Source organism: Equus asinus, chromosome 2, assembly GCF_041296235.1.
Source record: "Equus asinus isolate D_3611 breed Donkey chromosome 2, EquAss-T2T_v2, whole genome shotgun sequence".
Classification (NCBI taxonomy): Eukaryota; Metazoa; Chordata; class Mammalia; order Perissodactyla; family Equidae; genus Equus; species Equus asinus.
In genome coordinates, this window is record NC_091791.1 from 99,285,430 (window position 1) to 99,296,821 (window position 11,392).

The 11,392-nt window shown below is 45.9% G+C and overlaps 1 protein-coding gene across 2 annotated transcripts; it reads left to right on the plus strand.

Moving 5' to 3' along the window:
* Nucleotides 1-1,524: 1,524 nt before the first annotated feature.
* ZNF774 (zinc finger protein 774) lies at nt 1,525-11,183 on the plus strand. Of its 2 annotated transcripts, XM_044760968.2 has the most exons (5): nt 1,525-1,838; nt 3,342-3,464; nt 4,951-5,057; nt 5,531-6,703; nt 11,031-11,183. In XM_044760968.2, exons 2-5 carry the CDS (start codon nt 3,358-3,360, stop codon nt 11,048-11,050), a joined length of 1,407 nt encoding a protein of 468 aa, XP_044616903.1. In that variant the 5' UTR covers nt 1,525-1,838; nt 3,342-3,357; the 3' UTR covers nt 11,051-11,183. The 2 variants fall into 2 exon arrangements, with proteins under 2 accessions (XP_044616903.1, XP_014698097.1); XM_014842611.3 differs by lacking the exon at nt 11,031-11,183 and having other exon boundaries at nt 5,531-10,180.
* The last annotated feature ends 209 nt before the right edge of the window (nt 11,184-11,392 follow it).

The window sequence follows — 11,392 nt, forward strand, 5'->3', positions numbered from 1 at the left end:
TTATAAAGGTGAATAAAATGCTGAGAGAACAAGGCAGGGGCAGAAGGAACTGAAGCCAGAGAGAGAGACGGGGGCCGGGGATAGCCATCAGCCAGATTCTGTGACTCTCCATTCATCTCCCCTCCCCACTCCCTGCTGATTGGCTGAAGAGCCACAGAATCTCTCAGATGGCAGAACACCACAAAGACTCCTGAGGGGCCTGGAGATGACTTGATTCTCCAGGTCCTGAACTATGTTCCAGTCACGTGACGCCTGGCACTCCCTAGGTTTCTTGGGTGTTCCTTGCTGTTCCCATGAGATTTCCATTTTCATAATTTCCATATAACTAAGATACATCTGCTAAACAAAACCAGACATTTGTTTATAGTGGACAGAATTCCTCAAAATGCTATTGTGGTTATCTTGCAGATGATTACAACTATGTAGCAAAATAACTGAGCTATAAGCTACATGAGAAAAAGAAGAAAAGACAAAATATTACTTAGTATTTTAGTATCTTTATGGTTTATCTTCCCTGTTGGACTGTTAGCTTCATGAAATCGAGGGTCATGTGTGATCCTGTGGTCACCACAGTGCCCAGAACCGTCTTGAGTATAGCACGTTCCCAGTGAATATTTGTTGGAAGACACACTAGACATGTTTGTTGAAGGAATGGTTGAATTAGCATCAAAGGCTTCTTCCACAATAGCCCATTGGCTGGTAATTCTAAGCATTTTACAGTGCATCACAAAATGTTCTTTTCTTTTTTAAATTGTATTGAACCAACAAATAGGATAGACAGGCCCATTTTCTTCATTGTAAGGTAAGGCCTCTATTATTTTTTAGGTAGGGGCCCGCCCACAAGGGAACACTGGCTCTCACACAAGACCCAGGAGCCTCCACAGTTTGGAACCCAATACACACTTCCTAGAATAGTACTCGACGCCCTCGCCTGCCACATTGGGCTATTAACAGTGCCTTAACCAACGGGGAGGAGATATGCCTGGGAACTGTGATGCCAATGGAAGGACGCAGACATCTGTTTTCCATTATCGCCTTCTGCTTGGGGTTTCTTAAGCCCAGCGTGAGATGGCAGACACCATTCCAGGCTCTGGCCACCCCGGGCTCGGGCAGGGGACCGGGCAGAGGAGGATGCGCAGCACGGTAGGAGCAATGTGCTGCTTGGCGCTCTGAAAGGGCGAGGCGCCAGATCCCGGGAGATGCCGCCGGTGGTGCAAGGCTGCTCCGCGGTAGTTGGGTGAGGCCAGGAGGCTCGCACCTGCAGATCCCTCTCTGGGCGTACAGTCTTTGGAGGCCCCGTCAGCTCCGGAGAGCCCCCGTCGCAGTCAGGTAGCGCGGGAATCGGGTTTAGCACTTGCCACCGCTCAGAACTGAGCGTCCCGGTGCTCGTCTTTTGAGGAAATCTTGCTCTGGACTACATTTCCCAGAAGGCCCCGCGGTGATTGAAAGCCCAGCCTATGGACGGGGAAGATATCTCGTCATGGAAACTGAGGAGCCAATGGCAAGAGGACAGGGGCGGTGTTTTCCGGCGGCTGGCTGTCGGGCTCGGAGTCCCACCTGTGTCCCCACAGTCCTGTCACGCACGAATCACAGTCGGGTTCTGGGAGGAACCACCTCGGCGCTGCGGGCCGGGTGCGGCTCGGCGGTGGAGGACTCACTTCCTGCTCCATCCCCGGGCTGGGCCCTGGGGCGGTGAGTGATCCGGGAAGCAGACGGCGGCGGCCGCCCGGGCACCACAGAGGGGCGTGGAAGGGCGCGCCCGCCGCCCCGACGTGTCGCTGCCGGGTCCCCGCGCCCGCCCTTCGGAGCCCGCAGGTCCTGCTGAGGAGCGGGCTGAGGTAGCTGCGGTTTTCCGCGCCGTCGTCGGGATGGCTCATCCTCCCCATCCGTGCTCTTGGTCCTCATGGCGGTCCCCAGCCCCCGACTGGGGCCTGCAGCACCACGAGGGAGGAGATGGGTGTCGGCGCTGCCCCTGCGGTCATGTTCCTATTAATAACCCCAGTGAGCAGAGGGCTGCTCCTCACAATGGCACTTAGTCACAGCACCTGGACGCTGCACGGCCTTCGAGGTCACCTGTGCAGGGGACAGGAGGCTGGGCGGGAAACAGGGTTTCTGGGACAGTGGCTGAGAACTCGCCTCCTGCAGGCGGCCCTGCTGTCGTGTTTTGTAATGGATGCAGAAATAAAATGTATGCTCAAAACTCCTTCCAATGTCCACTTCCTACTGACATTATTTTTGCTTGTGAAGGTTTTAAGCCAGACAGATGAATTGCATCCCTAGGGTTTTTAGATCCTTAGAAACTCGCTACTTTGTCAGTGACCCAGAGCAATGTCTGTAAATGCATAACTGTCTCCATGAGAAGTGTTTGCGAGGGTGTTCTAGTAGGACCGGTGCTTTGATGGTGAGACAGAAGATGGGAAAGGGAAAAACCCCCTCACCGCACCTGCTCCATCCTGCACTGAAACCCAGGATTCTTTGTAGCAGGCTCAGCTGGCTGACCTGTGTTTGTTTCCATTGGAAACTCTTTAAGGCAGGGACATGTTATCTTACACTTCTTTGTGACCCCTAATACCTTACAACATATTACTTACTGAATAAATCACTGATCCATCCAGGAATCTGACCATCTCCCTCAAAATAATTTTTTCGTGATCCTGCTGTCAACTTTATTAATGTGTTAATGATTGCTTCAGCCCCCAAGGGTCATGTTTTGTTCTTATCCCCATTGAATTTCGCTTAATTTACAGCTTGTCCATGCCTTTTTTTCCCCTTGTAATCCATATCTTTTTAAGTCTCATTTCTAACTCCATTAAACCCTGAAATAGATGGTCCCCAGGACAGTTCCCTTTGGAGTTCTGCATAGGCTGTCCCATGAGGTTGCCACCAATCGACAAGCCGCGAAAAGTCAGCTGTTCTCATAACTAATATGAGTAGAATTAAGCCCACGACTTCCTGGCTTGCTGAAGAAAACGTAGTTGGAGAGAATCCAAAGCTTTCTAGAAATCAAGTTATACCTGCACACGCTCTCCTTTGTTTATCTTGTGTGTCATGGACAATTTGTTCCTCAAGAAGTTAGTGTGTTCAAAGACAGAAGTTCTGCAGATGTGTCTGGGAAGCCCAGGCCTCACTCAGTGATGGGAGAGTTGGCCAAGGGAAGGATTATGTAAAAACAGAATAAGAAAAGCAACCCTTCCGTGGTTGAGAGAATTTACCTGAGAGCCTTTCTAGTCAGGGCGTTCCGTTTGGGTGTACTGGTGGCCATGACGGCTGTCATTTGGTTTTCAGACAATGGGGAGAACATGTAGAGAGCTGTTGATGCATGTTGAGGTCTCTTGCTGTAGGACCTGATGACCCTCAATGATGTGGCTGGGGACTTCAGGGAAGAGTGGGTTACCTGGACCCTGCTTACAGAATCCTCTTCAGGGACACCACCCAGCACACGTAGAAGAATGGGCTCTCAACGGGTAAGGATGCTACTCTCCTTTGGATTTAAGACTCAGATATCTTGAGAGCGCTCAGGTCTGAGTGGTCTCTGGGGATGCTGGTCTCCTAGAGCTCTGACTCTCTGTGGGAATCATGGTAGCCTCCCTGGCAGAAAGAGAATAACATCCTTTTCTATGGCACTTTATGGTTTGCAGGTGTCTTCGTTGATGGCTCACCATAAGCCTTTGATGTGTGTGTTATTATCCCCCTTTTCCAGCTCGGGACGCTGAGACTCAGAGTTAAGTGGCAGAGATACGAGTCCAGCCCAGTGCTTTTTCTAAAATACCATGGCTACCCCTTCTCCCTGCTTTCCTTCATACCTGCTACACAAGTAATATCTGCTCATTGAAGAAGGAGACAAGCAAAGTGAAAATAAAAGTCATCCATCCCACCGCTGAAGAGCTGCTGTCCTTCCAGCCTTTTTTCTAAGCATATATATGATTAGAAAAATAAAACAGAACAATTAGGATCCTACTGTAGTTCCAGTTGTACATCATACTTTCTTACACATGGTTTTGTGAATATATTTCTACAACAATAAATACTGTTATCTTTCTCTACATCACTTAGAATAACCACTTAGTATTTTGTTGTATGGAATACAGTAATTTACATTAGATTGAATCATATATTTGACCATTTTTTACCTATAAAATGGCAGTTTCATACGGCTCAATCAAATATAATCATTCCTTTCTTGTGGGAAGTTTAGGTCATTTCCAAATAGTCACCAGTATTGTGATGAACAGCTCTTTGTCCTTTTTTAAAAAAGCTAATTGTCTTTTTTTTTATTGCAGTAACATTGGATTATAACATTATATAGCTTTCAGATGTACATCGTAATATATTTCGAATTCTGTGTAGATTACATCATGTTCACCACCCAAAAACTAACTATAGTCCATCCCCTCACATGTGAGCCTAATCACCCCTTTCCCACCCTACCCTCTTCCCCATGGTAACCACCAATCCAATCTCCGTAGCTATGTGTTTGTCATTGTTTTTATCTTCTACATATGAGTGAGATGCTAATTGTCTTTTTTTAAAGTCTCATTTATTGAAATATAGTTAGTTAATAATTAGCTAATGTGTCCGAACCAGGGAAAACCTGGGCCGCCAAAGTGGAGTGCATGAACTTAACCACTTGGGCACGGGGCTGGCGCCTGATTTTTTTTTTTAATGGGAGGAAAAAGGCTTTTTTTCTCAGTCTCTTGGGGAGATCACCCTCTTTTCTCACTTCATCTTGGCTGCCCTTTTTTTTCATTGTCTTGTGTTTGCCTGCTAATAAATTGAGAAAACTTGAAAAATGGATTATTGATAGAATGACTGCCCTTTTAATGAGACCAAACACACATTTGAGTTTCCCTGGGTGTTCTCTTCTACTTAGGGAAGGAGGAGGGTTTAGATTTTGGCCAGGCCTTGTGTGATTGGCTCAGATTAACCTCCTATGTTCATCCTCCTATATAGCATTTCTAGACCAAGTGTGATCTCCCAGCTGGAGCAGAAAGAGGAGCCATGGGTCCTGCCACTCCCGAATTTTGAGGTGAGGAAGATCCTACGGGAAAGTCACACAGGTGAGATGTGAGTGTTACCTGGTGGGAGGAACCATAGCATTTCATTCCTTGTTTAGATGAAAAATTGGAATGCTGCCCCAGACTTTCGTTCTTACTATTAGAAGTTTAAATTTGATTTCTTGGGCAGTCAGTAATTGACTAAAGAAAGTCTTCATTTTAAGTAAGCATTTCACTTTCGTCCAGACTTTAACATCTTCAAAAGGGGTTGCCCAGTTTGGACAATATGTGGTATACGCTTGGAGAATAATAAGGTCATCTCAAGGTTCATCTGGCCATCTTAAAATAAAAAGGGGTTAGGAATTCACGTTTTCTGTAAGCTGAATGAACTTCAATAAATTTTTCACAAAGTGAAAACCAAACTAGTCAAATTAAGCGTAGTCTGTTGCAAAAACACTGATTTTAATTTTGCTGCTTTCTGATTTTCTTTCCCGATAACTGATAACTTTATTCTGTTACTTCTGTTAACTTTTCAGACTTTGAGAATCAGGTGGTAAAACTCAATCGGGACATTTCTGAAACAGCAGAACAATGTGGAACATCCTCAGCAAGGGCCAATAAAGATATTTCTCAGACTCCTAGCTGGGGAGGAAACTGGGAGAGGGGCCTTGAATTAGAAGGGCAACATGGAACTCTTCCAAGAGAGGGCCATCAGGGTCCCTTTTCGCAGGAGAAGGATTTAAACAAGCTCCTGGCTGGATATGTAGGAAAGAAGCCTGTGTGTGAAGAATGTGGAAAAAGCTTTAACCAGAGTTCCTATCTCGTGAGACACCTCAGAACCCATACTGGTGAGAGGCCTTATAAATGCATTGAGTGTGGGAAAGGCTTCAAACAGAGTTCCGACCTGGTCACCCATCGCAGAACACACACAGGAGAGAAGCCCTACCAATGCAGTGGGTGTGAGAGGAAATTCAGCGACAGCTCGACGCTCGTCAAACATCAGAGAACCCACACGGGCGAGAGACCCTACGAGTGCCCAGAGTGTGGGAAGACTTTTGGGCGGAAGCCCCACCTCATAATGCACCAAAGGACCCACACGGGAGAGAAGCCCTACACGTGCCTCGAATGTCATAAAAGCTTTAGTCGAAGCTCCAATTTCATCACCCACCAGAGGACCCACACGGGAGTGAAGCCATACAGATGTCATAACTGTGGGGAGAATTTTAGCCAGAGCTCAGATTTGACTAAGCACCAACGAACCCACACAGGAGAACGGCCCTTTCAGTGCCCAGAGTGCGGGAAGGGCTTTAGAGACAGCTCTCATTTCGTAGCTCACATGAGCACCCACTCGGGAGAGAGGCCCTTCAGCTGTCCTCATTGCCACAAGAGTTTCAGTCAGAGCTCACATCTGGCCACGCACCAGAGAACTCACACAGGCGAGAGGCCTTTTAAGTGCGATGACTGTGGGAAAGGGTTCACCGACAGCTCTGCCCTCGTTAAGCACCAACGGATCCACACGGGGGAAAGACCCTATAAATGTGGCGAGTGTGGGAAGAGCTTCAATCAGAGCTCCCACTTCATTACCCACCAACGGATCCACTTGGGAGACAGACCCTATCCGTGTCCTGAGTGTGGCAAAACCTTCAATCAGCGCTCCCATTTTCTCACCCACCAGAGAACACACACAGGAGAAAAACCTTTTCACTGTAGTAAGTGTGACAAGAGCTTCCGTCAGAAAGCACATCTTTTATGTCACCAAAACACCCATTTGATTTAGAATATAGTCTTTAGTAGTTCTGATGCTCCCTTCCAAATTTCCATTGCCGCTGTCTTCGAGTACCCCAAATAGAGTGAACCTGGGCGTCAGCGGCTCAAGTTGGGCCCTGATCTATTCTCTTTTTTCCATGTTTGAATGGCGAGGATAAACATACAGGGTCCAAGTAATGTTATGACCACAAAACACATTCCTTCAGTGTTTTTAACTGACTCTTAGGGAAAGGCGAGTTTAATGGTTCATGCCTGGTTCTTACAAGAGAAGTGAGATAAATGTGGCAAAGAGATCACGTGTAAGCTACCTAGTGCAGTCCCTGCACAAAGTGGGGGCTCAGTACTAAATGGGCACGTTGTCACTATTAATGGTTAAGATTAGAGGTCTTCTGTAAAGCCCTCCATATAGTGCCTCGCCCTTAAAAGACGCTCAATACACGGTTGGTTGGTTTTATCAGGCTTATTACTCAATAAGGAATTTATTAGTGCAGCCTCCCAAGCCCAGAATTTGCAAGAAATTAGAGTGGAACTAGAAGGTTTGGGGTGTGAACACAGACTGAATGAAATGGAAAACACTCTCCCATCCAGTGCTATGCAGACATTAGTCACCAGATGTGTCATTGCCATGATGAGGCAGAATTATCATAGAGAAGCTGTGGTCTTGTGACTTAGAGGCTGAAAAATCTCAGAAGCTCTTTGTGGAGCAGCGTGTGAGGTTCTCGCACTGGAGGTTTGCTGCCATCTGAGGCGTAGAAAATATCCTGTGATGCACAAGCCAGAGGGACCTGGAAGAGGACGGTAAAATTGTGAAAGCAAAATTGCTGAGAATGTTAAATGATTTTACAGGGATCCTTCCTGGCATTTAGCTGAAGGAAACCACTCTTGCTTTCTAATTTTCTGGGTCATTGGCCCTTTAGTTTTAAGTTAAGGCAACTTTCTGATCCTTTTAGGGTCATTCATTTTGTGCACTAGTACATTCCTGAGTTTAAATGAAATAAATTGAAGGAAGGCAGTGTGTTAGAAAGAACACTGCCTTCATTGAGGAGGTGAGGTGTTTGAGTCCTGGTCCTGACACATAAATTGGCCAGACTTCCACCCTCTTAGGCCCTACCTTACAAGGTTGTTGTTAGGATCTAACACACACACACACACACACACACACACACACACGCCAGCACTTTGTTGTTACACTATGAAGTGTAATATCTCTAAAGTTTAATGTTACAGTATTATTGCTAATCTCTTTTTTTCCAAGGAACTCTGGCTATTATCTCTCCAGGTGTCCCATTTTTTCTCGTAAAGAGGGACTTCTTTTTTAACCTGTTGAAAACCTAAGGGCTGCAAATGCTAAAGGACTCATTGTGGGTCACATAGTTAACAGAAGAGCCAGAACTTGGCTGCAGGCCTTCTCTTCAACAACATGGAACAGACCAGCTCTGGGATTTGTTAAGAGTGTCTCTGAGACACTGTAGGACTGGAGGACCCATATTATATCCATCAAACCACCCTGAATTTGGAAATGATGGAGGGGTGTAGCCTGAGTTCCCAAGAGCTTTACAAGATTCTGTGCTGGGGATCCTTGATGCTCGTGGAGTAAGAGTGGAGGGGCAAGGGCAGATGCAAGGGGCTGAGGAAGGAGTAGGGTGTTTAACATTCTAGAGAGAAAAGTGGTGGATGGAAGGTTTTTTCTTTCAAGCCTTTCTACGTCAATACCACGTAAATTATTACGTCAGCCTTGGAACACCAGTTCATTCTCTGGAATGCCATCTGAGTGCTGGAACTCATGGGGGATAGAGCTCAACTGATAATCTAAGCTCTTTCTTTGAAAGGGTAATTAGATAATTGACCAGAACAAAAAAATCTGGTTGATCCAGTGCAGTGGTTCTCAAAATGTGAGCAGTAGCATCACCTGGGAACTTGTTGGAAATGCAAGTTATAAGTCCCCACCCCAGACCCGCTGAATCAGAAACTCTAGGGTGGGGCTCAGCAATCTGTGGTTTGTTTTGGGTTTTTTTTTTTTTAAGATTTTATGTTTTTCCTTTTTCTCCCCAAAGCCCCCCGCTACATAGTTGTATATTCTTCGTTGTGGGTCCTTCTAGTTGTGGCATGTGGGATGCCGCCTCAGCGTGGCTTAATGAGCAGTGCCATGTCCGTGCCCAGGATTCGAACTGATGAAACACTGGGCCGCCTGCAGCGGAGCGCACGAACTTAACCACTCGGCCACGGGGCCAGCCCCTTTTTGGGTTTTTTTTGGTGAAGAAGATTGTCGCTGAGCTAACACCTGTGCCAATCTTCCTCTATTTTGTATGTGGGATGTCACCACAGCATGGCTTGATGAGCGCGCTGTGCAGGTCCACACCCAGGATCTGAACCCGCAAACCCCTGGCTGCCAAAGCAGAGCCGGCAAACTTAACCACTATGCCACTGGGCGGGCCCCAGCAGTCTGTGTTTTAATAAGCCCTCCAGATAATCATGATGCATGCTCAAGTTTGAGAACCACTGCTTTAAAAGGCATCTCTTCTACCAAACTGCCACAATGCTATTTTACTCCTGAAAAAAATTAACAGTGATTTTGTAATATCATCAAATAGTCCAGTCACTGTTCACATTCCCCCAATTATCTTATGTTTTTTGTTTTTGCTTTTTAGTTTATTTGAATCAAAATCCAAATGAGATCTCTACATTCATTTGGTTGATACGTTCCTTACAAGTCTGGATCTAAAGTCCTCCCTCCTTTTGCTCTCTCTCTCTCTTTCTCTCTCTCTCTCCTTTTCTTGTATCTCATTTGTTGAAGAAACCTCATTGTCCTGTAGTGTCTCCATCAGATCTGTATTTTGCCAATTCCATCCTCTCCTATCCCCTCCTTTCCCAATATTGGCAGTTGGATCTGTAAACATGATCAGATTCAGATTTTTTTGGCAAGAATACGCTATAGTGATCTTACCTACTTCTATCAGAAGGTACAGAGTGTTATTTTGTCTCTTTTCTTATGATGTTAGTAGCCATCGATAAGCCCTTACTTCACGTGGGTTTGCCAAACGGTGGTATTTTATTTCTATCATTCCTTCTTCATTTATTAGCTGGAATACTTCTATAAAGAGAATTCCCCCTTATCAGTTATTTGGGTCCCCTGAGGTACAATTTGTTTAGGAACAGCACAATAGCTGCTTGATTAGAACTCCTTAGATTTTTTACTATCACTATCTAAGTTTCGGCCTCCATGCCCTAGATTTCTAAGCCCCTTCCACTGAGAGACTCTGTTGTGACAGGATATTTATAAATGCATAAACCTTGTAATAACTTGTCCAATGTATTCTGTTGTTTTTCTCCTGCCTTACTCCTCTCCAGTTTGTCTAGGTTCCCCAGAAAGCAGTGTGCTAAAGAGCTCAATAAATTCTTGAGTGGTTCCTTTGTCAGGGATGGACTCTCTAACTTGCTGATTAATATTTCTCAATATTATCCAGACCTGAAAACAGGAGAGGAAACTACATCCCTATTAGCTGGGAATGATTTTACATTCCTATGAGAGTATCCCACCTCCATTTATCTGATCTACCTAAGTATTGCTCTAAGCCAAATATGTTCAGTATGTTAAACAACAACCATAATTCGTAAAAATCAGATGAGAAGGTAGGGGAAAAGCCTGGCAGGCAGAGGTGATGGGTAATTTATGTAAAATCCAGGAGTACCATCTCTCCGGGTATGGAAGTGTTTTGGCCAGAGGGAGGGTGCAGAATGAGAAAGTGGCAGAGTTCAGTATGATGCCCCTCAGAAATGACATTCTGAGAATTTTGCACTGGATTAATGTAAAATGACCTGGCAGAGTGTCCCACGAGAGGAAACCAGTTAGAAGACACAGGGGACACAAAAGCTACGTGTTAGCACAAGCAGGCATAACCCTAAACCCAGCTGGGAATGTGATGTGTCGCTTATTTGGCTGTGATTGACCCTAAATTTAGGAGACAGGATGTGGAAGCAGCACAGAATCAGAGGTCAGAAGACCCAGCTTCTAGTTTTGGTGCAGTTATTTACTAGCCCGCTGTCTTTGGACAGGTCACTTAATCACTCTAGGCTTCAGTCTATCTGTTAAGTCAGAAAAAGATCCCTCTGTCTCTATCACTTTACAAATGTGGGCTCTCTCAGACCCCAGGCTTGTCCGACGTGGTGAGCAGGCTCTTAGACATGTGCACCTGCGTGCCCTGAGAAGATAAAACCAAGTGGTTTAGAGCCTGTCTCCCTCTCCATCCCCCACTCCTCTGCCCTCTCCAGGTTCTCGGAGGAGAAGCTAAAGCTCATAGCCGCCAGCAGAGTTAGCACATTGCCTCCAAACCAAAGACTCCCCAGGTTCCAGCCCCTCCTATCCTGACTTCCAAACGGTGTAAGTACAGACACAGGTCACTGTTTGTAACATCAATTGAGTCTTTTTCTGTCACCTTGTTTTTCATGTTGCATATCTACAGATGTGTCTGTCCTATAAGATGTGAGCTCTTGAAGGGCAATGCGTGACTTGCTTTATGGCTCTGCCACATCTCCCCGCCACCCCTCCCAGCCATGAGCAGGGAATGCTTAAATGGTGTTGGTGAGTGTGGAGGTAACTGACTTTCCATATTTTCCCTTTGTGTCTACCCTGT